General features: G+C 44.7%; 1 protein-coding gene and 1 long non-coding RNA gene across 5 annotated transcripts in view; one reads left to right on the forward strand and one right to left on the reverse strand.

Moving 5' to 3' along the window:
• The window catches only part of LOC147245777 (uncharacterized), a 25,727-nt gene extending 17,929 nt beyond the window's left edge, over window positions 1-7,798 (reverse strand). For 2 of the 4 annotated variants that reach the window (XR_015110089.1, XR_015110086.1), the window contains exons 1-3: window positions 6,398-7,798; window positions 1,444-1,545; window positions 385-600 (exon numbers count right to left, since the gene is read on the reverse strand). This is a non-coding gene — a long non-coding RNA (uncharacterized LOC147245777). Of the gene's footprint in view, window positions 1-384; window positions 601-1,443; window positions 1,546-2,150; window positions 2,171-3,765; window positions 3,869-6,397 lie in introns of all 4 variants that reach the window. The other 2 variants (XR_015110088.1, XR_015110087.1) reach the window with 2 other exon arrangements.
• Window positions 6,456-14,310, forward strand: nags (N-acetylglutamate synthase). The gene is made up of 8 exons (XM_086185305.1): window positions 6,456-6,975; window positions 7,418-7,698; window positions 9,095-9,308; window positions 9,614-9,794; window positions 9,957-9,996; window positions 10,102-10,233; window positions 10,351-10,533; window positions 12,799-14,310. Exons 1-8 carry the CDS (start codon window positions 6,613-6,615, stop codon window positions 12,977-12,979), a joined length of 1,575 nt encoding a protein of 524 aa, XP_086041431.1. The 5' UTR covers window positions 6,456-6,612; the 3' UTR covers window positions 12,980-14,310.
• The last annotated feature ends 88 nt before the right edge of the window (window positions 14,311-14,398 follow it).

Here is a 14,398-nt window from a genome sequence, read left to right on the forward strand (position 1 = left end):
GTGGTTTTAGTTTGTGTCAGGCTTATTATTAGTCTTGGGAGCTGTGATGATGTCTCAAGCAAGCATCGATCATACAAGAGTACGGAGGAGCACTTAACTTAGTGAAGGAATAAAGAGAAAATTTTTAAGTTAAAAAAAAAACTCTAAATGGGGCAAAATGTGATTTTGTAGTCAACAGCATGACTTCGGGGCTTTTTAAGACCTCACAACAGTAAATTTATGCTCCCATTGTACAGTGAAAAGAAATGAAGAGAGAACATTTTTGTGGTTATGTTTGTGTAACTGCACTTAAAACTGCATTTCCTATTTTCAAACTATTGTTTTTCTTTTTCCTCTAAAAAAAGCTGCAGCACCAAGATTAAATAAGACGGTGATTTTTGTTACCTGTCAGGTTGTGTTGGTGACTCGATTCAGACGCCTGGGGTCCCTCTGGGGAAGTAGAGTTGTTGCTGTTGCTAGTCAGACGTGGTTGATCGTAGGCCCAGGATGAAGTGTGTGGAGTGACTTTTGTGGCTCTGAGGACAACTGAGGCAAAAATCCCACAGAGGAATTTCAGCCTCTCTCCCACCGCAACATCACCAATGCAGAACCTGAGAAGAGCTGAAATCACCATGAAGGTTTCAAATCTGATTTTCATCGAAGAAAATGTGAAGAAGTGTGTGAACATTTTAAGATTTCATTGCCTCTCTATGCGTAAGTGTGAATGACTTGGAGTGGCAAAAACTTCCCATAAACCATGGAATATTCTTGAAATTGTGATGGTACACATGCGAAAAGTAAAGGCAGGAATGTCCTGAATTTTCTGAACGTTTTGAAGTTTGACTTGAGTTTCTTTATTGTAAAAGGATTCCAAAAAAATCGAAGAAACTTCATAAAGGAGCAATAATAATTTTTTCATGTACTGGGTGGTTGGTGCTAATTATAGATTACAAGACTGTAGAGACCCTCCTCCTCAACTGGATTATTCAATGTTTGTGGATTAAGACCTTTGATTTACAACTGAAAGAAAAACACTTAAATTCATTACTTGTCAGTCAAAGGTCATTAACGTCAGATGTTCTCGTGCCTAAATCATAGAACTCATATTTGTGAAGGATTACAGTTTGTGAAAAATGGTTATTGGTCATTCTAGTCTCTTAGATGTGAACGTAAATACTAATGACTGGAGAGATGCTGGTTTGATTGCCTGCAGTCGTTTGCTTTTTAACTTGCCTTGTTGCAAAGGCCCCTGAAGTCACTGACAATTCTGTCTGCTAGTCTGGACACTCAAGCCAGGAGTCTTTTCGGTCCTGTTCCCTTCAGATCCCCTGCAGTTCCCAAGTCCGACCTCAGTCTGGCATGCACCCTGACTGAGGTCTTTAGCACAGATGCTATCGAGGCATTTTTTAAAACTAACTTACGTGAAAAAAAAAAGAAGTAATTATTCTTGAAAGGAGCACAGACCTGAAGGGTCCTGTCACTGTCCAGCCACTCCCTCACGAAAGCCCACGGTTTCTTCACTCACTTCAGCTCAAGTTCCTGCTGGGCTTCGCGGTTTTCTGAGTCCTGCATCCACCAGCAACATGGAGGAGAGGAAAGAGTAGGGAGAAGAGGAGATTTGAGTTACTCCACGCCCTATCAGCATACATCAGGTGTTTATCAAAACACATTAAAGGGAGAAGAACCTAATAATATTCAAGTTTAGGTTAAAAATGTGAATATTCTGAAGTATTTCTAGTATTTAAGTAAATCTGGAAAAATGTCAAATGTAACAAGCATTAATCATTAACCCTTTTAATGTATTTTCAAAAAGTGTCCAAAAACTCATTTATGTTAATTGTTACTTTTCTTTTATTGGACAGCAGAATTATTTGGGAAATTTCACCCAGAAAGAAGAAAATCAGCAGAAATGTTGGCAGGCTGGAAAGGTCGGATTTTTAATAGAGCCTCCCACTCCATGATAATATTTCAGTGCAGTTACAATGACCATAAATCAAAATTACAGACTCATTTCACACAGGTTACAGCTGATATTTGGGATCATTTCAATTCATTTATTCAACTTGCTTATGACTTGTAAAAATCAAGACCAAAATATTAAAAATTGTGGTGTCTACAATACATGTTATTGTCAGTGTATTACACTCTATTATAAAGGAAAAGCCACCCACCTAAGAATACCACTCTATGCCTGAAAAAGAATATTTGAGCAAGTTAAAATTTCAGGTGACTTTCGTATAGAGATATGAACAAAAACTAAATGAAGTGTGGACACCACAGGCAGAGAATCATTGTTTGCTTCATGACATTCTGAGTCACTTAAGAGAAGAATCCTTAAACATGCGACCTTTCAGGCCAAATATTCTACGGCTCTTCCTCCCTGACACTGATTCTGTCATGCTAACAAAAGTTCAGAATAAACACAATTCTATATCACAATTCTAACACAAATTTTATTTTACCCACACGGTTCTAGAATTTAAATGATTTGCTGACCAGAGTAATGTTAGAGGCTTTAGTGGGTGTTGGAGAGTCTGTGAGAGATTTTAACTAGTACTGCATATGGCCTTTATTAGCTATTATTACCAATTATATCGTCTCTTATTCTTAATAGGGGAGTGTTCTTGTGTGAGCGCATCCAAAGCTTTATGTATCAGCATGTAAATGAGAACTTTGAAGGTCTATTGAAAATGAATCTTGTATGTAGTATAAAGAGGATAGTTATTTTTGAAATTGTTGCCTCCTGGCCAGAAAAAAAGGAAGAAAAGGTTTTTTTGCTCAAACAGAAGAAAAGCTACGACGACCATGATGCACTATCATCCAACTATGCTCACTGCCTTCCAGGGAAAGATAGCAAAACGTGCTGTTTTCATTATGGGGACTGAGGCTCTCCCTCCAATGATGTAAGACACATCATTTAATGTCACTTGAGATTTTCTCAATAAAGAATTAAGGAGGCCTGCATGGCCCAGAGAGGACTGTGGGAAGAAAAAACACACTCATCGTAGTAAACTGACAATTTTGTAATAATACAAAGCTTCAGCCTGAAGAGTTGCAGGGACCGTCACCTTATCGTGGTGGAGGAGTTTCAGTGCCCTAATGACCCTAGGAGCTATGCTGTTGGGGGCATTTTGCCCCTAGTAGGGTCACCCAAGGCAGACTGGCCCTAGGCGAAGGCCAGACAAAGAACAGTTCAACAGACCCCACATGGAAAGAAGAACTAGGAGTTTTTGTACCCAGCCTGGAGGGGTACCGGGCCCCACTCTGGAGCCAGGCCCGGGGTAGGGGCCCATTGGCGAGTGCCTGATGGTCAGGCCTTAGCCCATGGTGTCCAGCCAGGCCCAGTCCATAAAGTTTACATGGACTTGTCCCCCCGTGGACCCACCATCAGCAGGAGGAACAGGAAGGGTCCGGTGCAGTGTGGATTAGGCAGCAGGCCAAGGCAGGGGCCTTGGCTGTCTGATCCCCAGGCATGAACGCTGGCTTTTGGGACATGGAATGTAACCTCTCTGGCGGGGAAGGAGCCGGAGCTGGTGGAAGTAGTTGAACGTTGCCGGCTAGACATAGTTGGCATCACCTTGACACATAGCTCCGGGTCCGGAACCCAAGTCCTTGAGAGGAGTTGGACTCTCTCCTTCGCTGAAGTTGCTCAAGGTCGGGGTGGGTTTTTTGATAGCCCCCAGACTCTCTGCCTGTATGTTGGGGTTTACCCCGGTGGACAAAAGGGTTGGTTCCATCCAACTGTTGTCTGCGCTTATGTGCTGAACAGCAGATCAGAATACCCACCCTTTTTGGAGTTCCTGGGAGGGGTGCTGGATGGCGCCCCGACTGGGGACTCCATTGTCTTTCTGGGGGACTTCAACGCTCAAGTTGGCAATGACAGCGTGACCTGGAGGGGCATGAATGGGAGGAACATCAGGCTTGACCTGAACCCGAGTGGTGTGCAGTTATTTGACTCCTGTGCGAGTTGCAGTTTTTCCATAACTAACACCATGTTCGAACTTAAGGATGTCCATTGGTGCACGTGGCACCAGGACATCTTAGGTTGCAGGTCTATGATCGATTTTAAAGTCGTATCGTCTGATCTGCAGGCGTATGTACTGGACACTGGGGTGAAGAGAGGAGCTTACCTGTCAACTGATCACCATCTGGTGGTGAGTTGGATCAGATGGCAGGGAAAGACACTACACAGACCTGGTAGGCCCAAACGAGTAGTGAGGGTTTGCTGGGAATGCCTTGCGGAAGAACTTGTCAGGAAGATCTTCAACTCCCACCTCCGGCAGAGCTTTGACCACATCCCAAGGGCAGTGGGGGACATTGAGTCCGAATGGACCATGTTCCACTCACTGTCGAGGTAGCTGTTGTGACCTGCGGCCATAAGGCTGCTGGGGCCAGTCGCAGCGGTAATCCTCAAACCTGCTGGTGGACACCAGAGGTGAGGGGAACCATCAGGCTGAAGAAGGAGGCCAACAGGGTGTGGCTGGTCTGTGGGTCTCCAGAGGCAGTCAACCTATACCAGCAGACCAAGTGGTGCACAGCCATGGCAGCCGCCGAGGCAAAAAATTTGGGCGTGGGAGGAATTCGGTGAGGCCATGGAGAATGACTATCAGTTGGCTCCAAAAAGGTTAAGCCAAACCGTCCGTCACCTCAGGGGCAGGGGGGGCTATCCTTCCTTACACTTCAGCTTAAGCAAAATTTCCTATCTCTCATTTGCTTGTCATGTCTAATACTTGAAGGAAAAAGAAAACAAAAAAATCAAAATAATATTTAAACATTTTAATATCCTTTTAAATGTAACTGAGTTTTAACATTTAAAACATTATTCTGTATATTTTTATTTTTATATAATTACATTTCCACTACTACTGGACAATTTTTGGCGACCCACTTGCAATGCCTTCACCCTCAGGTTGGGAATCACTGCTGTAGACGCTGCACCAATCCACCTGTCAATCTCATGATCCATCTTTCCCTCACCCGTGAAGAAGACACAAAGGTAATTGAACTCCTCCACTTGCGGCAGGATATCATCCCTGACCCAGAGATGGCACTCCACCCTTTTTGCAAGAACCATGGACATGAACATGGACTTGGAGGTGCTGATTCTCATCCTGACTGCTTCACACTCATCTGCAAACCAATACAGCGAGAGCTGAAGGTCATGGCCTGATGAAGCCAGCAGGACCACATCATCGACATCATTCCATACTCTCTCATCCACTGGGTTAAACTCATTGAGCATTGAGCCAGTGGGCAACAAGTACTACATCGCCTCTCACTGCCAGCAACGCCAGAGGGGAGGAGAGTCCAACCCCTCTCGAGAGGGCTGGGTCCAGAGCCCTTGCCGTGCGTTGAGGTGAGTCTGACAATATCAGACCTCAACCTCACGCACCAGCTCGCGGCTGCCACTCATCTCAAATAACACCCTTCCCCTTTAGCCCCTCCCATCGGTGGCAAGCCCATTGGAGGGGGCACCCACGTTGCCTCTTTGGGTTGTGCCCGGCAGGGCCCAATGGGTGCAGGCCCGGCCACCAAGCACTTGCCACCAAGTCCTGCCCCCAAGCCTGGCTCCAGAGGGGGGCCCCAGTGACCCACATCAGGGAAAACTTGGATCCAAGTTGTACTTCTTCACTGGGGTCTTTTGAGGTACTTTTCATCTGATCCCAACCCTAGGACCTGTTGGTCTTGGGTGACCCTACCAGGGGCATCAAAACCCCTGACAACTTAGCTCTTAATATACAAACTCCTCCACTGTGATAAGGAGGTAGCTCAAGGAGGATAACCTGTCGTCAGATTGACATATTCTAAAAATCAAATTATAGCTGATCTAAACTACATTACATTGAAACTACATTAAAACTAAATAAAAGTAAATCAATTAGAATTATATGCAAAAAGGGGATTTTTTTTCCCTCGACCTGTCAATCAGCTGTACTTTGTCATCCTTGCTGCTTTCATAAATTAAGGGAGAAAGGGGATGAAAGTGTGGGGGTTTGGGCTGGGAGTATGTGAAGATTCGGACAAAGAGGTAAAGAATGGGGGCAAGTGTTACAAATGGCACCTTTAAATATGAAATGTGGGTCATAGTCAATTTTGGCAAAAATCACTCATCAATTTAATCAAATAGGCCTAGGCTGATATGTAGGGACGATTATTTCTTTTGGAAAAAAAAATTGGCTTTAAAAAAGATAAACATCAAATTCATAATGCCCAATTCATTTGGCAGATTAAAGTTAAATCCGTGGACAGTCAATGACCACATGTATGCTAAGGAGACATTACTATATGAGATGTGTTACTTCTAACTAATTAAAAAAAAAAAAAGGTACACCATCAGCTATAATTTCAGTTTCCTTTTCATGCAATTGTATTGAAAATTTCCATTAACCTATAATTCATGAGTGAAGCCATTACTTACTTTCTTTCTTTCTTTGTAAAAGCCTTCCATATCAACCCCAAAAGCTCCAGTGCCGATGAAACGTGAGAAGTGCGGACGCAGCGGAGCTGGCTGGAGTTCAACTGGCAAGCTGGGCTGACAGCGGCTGACACGCGGCGGAGTTCAGGAGTGCTGCTGCTGCGCACCGATTTCTTCCTTCAGCCAGCTCAAACGACTCAGGACTCTCAACACTTGACATGGCCAAAGTAAACAGCGGTTCCTCCGGTTGCCGGGCCATGGTGATGGCCGGGAAATACCTGTCCAATCCGGCTACGACCCGCGGCCATCACCAGCGGACGGTCTTCCGTTCCCAGCGGCGTGTAGCGAGCTCTGATGCGGCTGGGACTGGAAGAAAAACCGCGGCTTTGGCCTTGACGGAGCAGCAGCTGGGTTATCCCTCCGCCCCAGAGCGACAAATGCCTGCCAACTGGAATTTGATTTACCGGGACGTGAAAGCTTTTCTCAACGAAGTTGGCGGAGACCCCCGGGAGGCCCGGTATTGGTTGACCCAGTTCCAGAGAGCGACCTCGACCCAATCTCAGGTTTTTGCCGTGATAGAGGTAAGATGCGGTGAGCGTTCAAACAATGATACAACTTCGGGAAAGATGTTGGGAGTGTTGACGATTCTTCCATGGCAGACTAAACAAAACTCCAACAAGAATTTAAAACCTGAATTGAAAATAAATTTAAATAAAGTATTGTGTTTGTATATTCTAGGGATGTTTGACATGTGACGTTTTGACTGAATAATGACCTGTTTGAGGACTTCAATGTGAATGTTCCCTGAGTGATACACTGGGTAGAATAGTAAAATTATAAAGCCTATTTAGTTAAATTTTCTGCTTTTTGGACTCGCGAATGTGGACAATTTCAAATACGATGCAGGATTCTTAACAAGTCTGAGGTTCTAGGGTCAGTTACGTCAGCCCCGGTTTGCTGTCAAGACAATGAAAGAAACAAATGTCGTTTTTCTTACTTCGGTCTGTTTTCTGTCTGTTCCAGGTGAACAGCTCAGTGTTTGACAGCAGGGACATGCTTCAGAGCCTGGCCTTTGGCCTCTCCTTCCTGCAGCGAATGGATATGAAGCCTGTGGTCATTATTGGCCTGTCTGGGTACGAGGAGAAGGGGGCCGCAGAACCGGTGGTGGGTTCCCAGTTCACCAGAGGCCTGGTGGAGCGGAGCCAGCAGCTGACCGAGGCCTTGCAGCGACACTCGGCCACCGTCCTGCCATTCTTCTCCGCTGAGTCCTTCCTGCTGCTGCATGACGCAGTATGTGGAAGCAGGTGAGGATTAAGACCACCCAGGGAACAGTTCTGTCTTCAGGTACCCCTTCCAGGTAGTGGGCTGTTGAACCTGCGCTCTTCAGGATTCTCTGATTCCTTTGTGCCATCCAGCAAACCAGCCTGTAATGCCACTTGCTTCAAGTGGAATATAAGAAGGCCAAGCCCAGTAAAATTGGCACACTTGATATGAAAGTAGTTACATTTTGTTTCCAAGAGGGAACCACCTTTGGCATACAAAGAAACCAAACCTGTTTTATCAGTCTCTTATCACATGATGGGTGAAATGGCGTCCCTTGTCCTCCTCTTTCCCTCCTGTCACACTTCTCAGCCTGTGTTGCTGCCAGTGTGTGTGTGTGTGTGTGTGTGTGTGTGCGCGCGCGCGTGTGTGTGTGTGTGTGTGCACGCTCCTGCTCATCACAGCCCCTGCTGATGGCATTTTAGTTCATCAAGCTCTGGTGAGAGGAAACATTTTCATGATATATTTTTCCATGTGCTCCAGTTATGAGCATTTGTGATGGCCTGAGCCTCATAACAGCCTGTTACTGCCCTACTGTGAGTGAAAGCAGGGCTGATGGGTTTCATTTACTGGTTACCACAAGCAGCAGCAGCTGCTCCAGTGGGGGCCATATGAACAGCTCATGGAACAAACTGTCACTTCTCCACTTTAGGAGATTATTATTGTTTTGTTTTTATTTCAGTTGTACACATCCAGGACCAGGCAGGAAGATAGATACCCCTGCTTCCTGGGCATCAGTGAGCTGAGACCATCCGAGTCTGGAAGACTGCTAGTTAGCTTAGCAGAAGGAAAGCTAGTGGATGTGCTGTGTAGTCTTCAAACCTGTAGCTCTTCCTCTGCTAGCTTTGAGTTAGCTTTGTAGTTCTCACAGTTTTAATTGATGCTTCAAAGATGATGAAAGTGGCGCTCATTCATGATGATTATCTTGTGAAACAAAATGTGTGTCTGAAAAGTATGTGTACACCACAGACTTTATTTTTGGCAATAACCCCAAATCCAATGTAAAAATCCCATTGACTTTTCCCTGATAGAAACGAAGGCAATGCTAACTTACATGTCAGCCTACAAAAATACATAATCCGTGCAACTCTCTATAGATAGCAAAGCTAACTTTTTTAATTTGGGTTTTCATGTCTTATACCACATTAATCACGATTTTGTTATTTTGGTTTAATTTAATTTATGTAAACCACACAAAGACTGCAAAAGCGTAAATTGTGAAGAGGCAGAAATGTGTTTACTTTCACTACTTTTCCTCTTCTCTTTTCTTTCTTACATCTCTCTTCATCCATACCTCCTCTCCTCCCTCGTCTTCTCCTAACACCCTTTGGTAAATGGGAACCCTTCATCTTTCTCTTCTTCCTTGCCCCGTCCCTTCAGTGCTTCACCGTCTGTTGCCGTGGATACCAGCCTCCTCCAGTGGAGTCTGGATTGCGGGTCAATCCCTTTGGTTTGTCCAGTGGGGAGGGATGTACACGGTTGCTCTGTGGTGCTGGACCCCATGGAGGTTACAGCGGCGATTTCTCGAGCCCTGCAGCCCCACAAAGTCATGTTCCTGAACAACTCTGGAGGCCTGCGCAGCCAAGAACACAAGGTACAGCAGCCAGCTCCTGCTTCCGCTGCGACTGTCTGTGTGTATCTGTGTTTAATTCTGCTTAGACTGTCTCCTTGAGTGTCAAGTGCCATATTACGGTCACGCACCAAATATGAAAACCTTTAGCATCACTTTGCAACATACATTCCAACATGTATGTACATACATTTAGTGGGTGTTGATATGCTAAACCCTCCACCAAGTTTTCTGAAAATCTGAGATGTCTATTGTAGAATAAATATAATCAACATACTGTTTGTAGAATGACTTGTACACCTCCTGAACACTTCCTGTTTGTGTTTCAGGTGCTGGGTACTGTGTCATTGCCTGGCGACCTGCCCAGTCTGTCCATGGCAGCATGGCTGAGTGCTGCAGAGTGCCACAGAGTGACCGCCATCGCCAGACTGCTCAATCAGCTGCCGACCGAGTCCTCTGCGGTGATCACCTCTGCTGACACACTGCTGACAGAGCTGTTCAGCCACAGAGGTGAGACTGCTGACTGGCTCGCTGACTTTCCTTCCCACGTGTGCACATGCATGCATGGAAAGCTTTCCGACATCCCCGTGCTTCCATCTGCATGGGAGGCGGTAGTTTTGACACCAAATAATACTCAGCACAATTGCGTAACTGTCTGTCCATCTGTCCCAGGGTCTGGATCGCTCTTTAAAAACAGCGACCCCATACATCGGTAAGAACTATTCTGAACTGTTCTAATAGAAAACACACTTTGTTGCGCTTGCCTCTTGCATTTACAGTGACGTGTGTGTGTGTGAATCTGCGTGTGTGTGTGCAGGTACAGCTCTTTTGATGGGATTGATATGGAGCGTCTTCTGGCTCTGATCAATAAATCCTTTGACAAAACACTCAGGTCAGATTACATGGACTCCCTGAAGGGACGACTGCACTCCATCTACCTGTCTGAAGGGTAATTGCAACTATCTCTATTTTCAAAGCACCAACACAGTTACCAAAATGGTCATCCTGTTGCCTGTTGGTGTGACTACGTTAGATAAACAAGCTTTGGTGTCCGGTGTCTCCTCAGCTACTCCGCAGCAGCCATCATCACTATGGAGGGGGTGAACGGCGGCACCCCCTACCTTGATAAGTTCGTGGTGAGCAGCAGCAAGCAGGGCCAGGGTACCAGCCACATTCTATGGGAGTGTATCAGACAAGATCTAGGCAAACTATTCTGGAGGTCCAGAGCCACCAACAAGATCAACCCCTGGTAACACACACACACACACTTTTCTTGTTCTGATCTGAAAACACAGCTGAGTGCATTTTGAATATACACTGGTTTGCTCACATACTGTCACTATGTCAAGTGCAACAACCATTGGACACAAACGGGACTCACTCACGGTCAGGATCCCACAAGCACATGTTTACTGAGGTCCTGTGTGCAACACGGTCTTATTTTGTCCTCCACGTGCCTTCAAAACACAGGGACGTGTTCAGTGCGTTGTAACTTTTTCCCAAACTAAAATGTGAGTTATCAACCAGCTCGACTTCTTCTCCAACAAATCCTGCAATGGTGTCAGACCTTGACGCCTTTCTCTGTTGATCCAATAAAGGTTGGTGTCAAGGAAAACAGCACAAGTACAGCAGAGTATTCAGTCACCTTTCTACTTCCCTTCATGCATTTACAGCGCGAGTTGAAAAACAAACTCCCCCATTTCGCCCCCCCCTCCTCCTCTCTCCTTCTTTTGCCATCACGCAGTGTCGTCACCCACACTCGTGAGGTGAGCCAGTAAAATTAATGTTTTTGAGTTCACTTCCTATATTTGGTTCTTTCCTTTTACACTTCAAAAGAACTTCACTATTGCCCACCTGGAAATGGATAGAGTCTTGACTCTTTCAGGACTAAGATCTGGTCAGATTACATTGACCCCCTGAAGGGACGACTGTAAACCGTCTACCTCTCTGAAGGGTAATTGCGCTCTCTCTCTCTCTCTCTCTCTCTCGATGGATGGATGGATAGATGGATGGATAGATAGATAGATAGACAGAGCAATTACCCTTCAGACAGGTAGACGGTTTACAGTCATCCCTTCAGGGAGTCAATGTAATCTGACCAGATCTTAGTCCTTAGTCCTCTATGTGTGGTTCACATGAGCCACACACTACTGGCACTGGGTCTTTCTGGGTCTGGCTCTGAAGGCACAACGTTGAGCCGGCCTTGAACCATTCTAAGGTCTTGGTCTCTTTTATCCAGATCGTAGTGGTGTGCAGGTCAGTTCATGGTTTCTGTGAGCCAGTGTCCTTTAGGGTGATGTCATCCCTGTTTACGTGAGGATCTGCAGACTCCATCTGTGCTTCCATGCTCCTTCATTTTCTTCCTCTTCAAATTTTTTTTTAATCATGGTTGACAAATGACATATTAGTACCCCACATGCCAACATGACATGCAGAAGCGGAGTCATAGTAGGATTGGAACTGCCAGCAGTGCTGATGGTTTGTTGTTTTCTTGTAGAAAAGTAAAATGGCTGAACATGGACTGTGCTGGTTTCATTGTTTTTTCAAATCTTTTTATTCGCTCAATAATCATTTTTCTTCTGCATTTTTTGGGATGAAAACGTTGGTTGGTGTTTGTGGCTCTGGAGAGATCCATGGTCCCTGAGGAGGAATTCTTATGACTTCACTGTTTGCGCTTTGCCAGCAGGTTGAGGTTTTCGCTCATTTTATTAATAAAAAGAAAAGGTACCTACTAAAGTAGTGAGATTCCCTTCAGCCAGTACTTTGTGTTTAATGCTAACACAGACGTGCCTGTTGGTACATGAAATTATTCAACCAGTTTCACATGATCCACTCTATCACAGTAACTTTAGGTAGACAAAAATACTACACAGTTTTAGCATGTTAGCGTGCCGTTAGCATTTGCTCAAAGCATTGCATCTAAGCACAGCCTCATGTTCAGTGTTAAGCCGGTGGTGCACTAAAATGCCTGTAGTTCAATGTGTTCTCAACGTGTTGAAACATGAATAAGCACAAGCACCCAAGATGAAAAGGTAATGACAGAGCTGCTAGCATGATTTTATACTTGACTCTTCAGGCTAAATCCCACCAGAAGAGTTTGTCAATTTTTTACAGTCATGCTTCTGTCATTCAAACACTGTTGTAAATGGAATTTTATTGGAATCCATTCAGCAACTGGCAAAGCCAGTAGTTGGAGTGTGCGTGTCACGTTTGAAAAATGCAATGACTAATGTCTTTGTTACATCGAAGCATCGAAGTGTGAGCACCTGAGAAGCAAATGACACTTTTAGAGTGAAATATCCCTTGAACACACACACACACACACACACACACACACCAGCTCAGTTATGGTACATCAATGACGCAAGGCTAAGTTAGGAAGAGGAAAGCTTTCAGAACTACGTAAAAACTCTTGATTCTTGTCAAGCTGAGGCGGTTGAAATGGTCATGACATGAATCTCCAACAGAAGCGTGATGGTTGACGTGATCTCTCTGTCTCTGTCTCTCTGTCCAGGTACTTCAAACACTGTGACGGCAGCTTTGTTAATGGCGTGTGGACTGTGTTCTGGTTCGGCCTGACAGACATTAGAGATTCCTACGCGCTGGTGGAGTATGCCAAGAATCTCCATGACTCGTTCCATGCCTCCCCTGTCCCCGCCTCCCAGAAGCCCTCCCCACCTGCCACTGGACCATGAGCCGCCTTTACCGAACTGTTACTTGTGCAGCTCTCATCTCTGGAGAATCTTCTGCACTGTAGCTCAAAGACTCTTAAGGGTTCCTTCAGTTAAACCCTGAAATATGAAATCCCTTCTCCTCCTCCACTGAAACATGAACACAGTGTTGTGGAGGCTTTGACATATGTAGCATTGGGAGCATCTTGACAAGCTATAAATTATATCTATTTTTAAAAATGGACCTCCAGTTAATAGAGCTCAGCTCAGAATGTAGCACTAAGACATGAGTGGCATTTCTACTGGATCCACGCCTAAGTAGCTTGTGCTCTCTATTTTCCTTTTTCTTCCATATTAAGTTGGTGTTTTTGGTGTTTGGTTTCGAAAAATGGTGACGTGAAAACAAAGAACTCACCAACCACCGGGTTATCGCCACTTTGGTTTACAATTTTTTGGGACAGAAAGTCTGTTACAGAAAGATACCCGGATTTACAGCTCAGGCAGTGGATTGAAATACCAGCAAATAGCATTGTGGTTGCAAGGGACTAAAAGGCAGAAAATAGAGAGTGAGTGTGTGTGTGTGTGTACATATGTATATGTATATATACATATGTACACACACACACACTCTTTTTTTCTGCCTCAGCTTTTGAGTTCTTGAAAAAAAAAAAATTCTTCCGCCTCCCAGTACTTTTAGCACTCATTTAATCTGCGTTATCCTGTCAGACTCATTCACAAGCACAGATCGTGACAAATCGAACCTTTTTTCCCAGCATCTTTCTGTTCTGGATTTTGGAAAAGTGAAATAAATGGGTTGGGGCTCTAAGGTGAAGGTCCTACCAGCCCTGATGGCAGCTGGTCAGCTGGTCTTCCTGTGTACCTGAATGCCTGAGGGAATATTGATCTGTTAGAATAATATCAGTAAAGCGCTTCAGAGCGAATACAAATTCAGATTAGGTGCTGTTTTCAGTAATAGAATAGCATTTTTTCCCCCTAAATTAATAAAGACTTACGTTCAGGTTTCAATTTATGAGTTGATTATGATACTTTTGTCAGTTTGGGCTTTTTTTGAGGCGTCACATGAAGATGGAGTTGCACCGATCTCGTCATCCGCAGACAGACCATCAGGAAGCCCTGGCAGTTCACTTGGTTCACTCGTGTTTGTTTACACAGGCAGGCGGGTTCCTGACACACAAGTCACTTGACATTTAACTTGGAAAGCCTGACATCGAGTTTAATAAAACTTTCTGATCTGACACTTCAGTACTAAGCTACAAATAAACCCAGGAAGTGAAGCTGGGCCATGCAGTTACTGTACCATCACTCTAAAAATAAACATAGCAAACTTTTTGTTTGCTTTTTTGTCCTTACAATTGTAGTGTGTGGTGTGAAATTGTGTGTGAGAGAGAGAGAGAGAGAGTGAGTGAATGCATACAGCTGGGG

The sequence above is a fragment of the Aulostomus chinensis genome, chromosome 18 (genome assembly GCF_037954235.1).
Source record: "Aulostomus chinensis isolate RoL2024-O1b breed Wild chromosome 18, RoL_Achi_v1.0, whole genome shotgun sequence".
Lineage (NCBI taxonomy): Eukaryota > Metazoa > Chordata > Actinopteri > Syngnathiformes > Aulostomidae > Aulostomus > Aulostomus chinensis.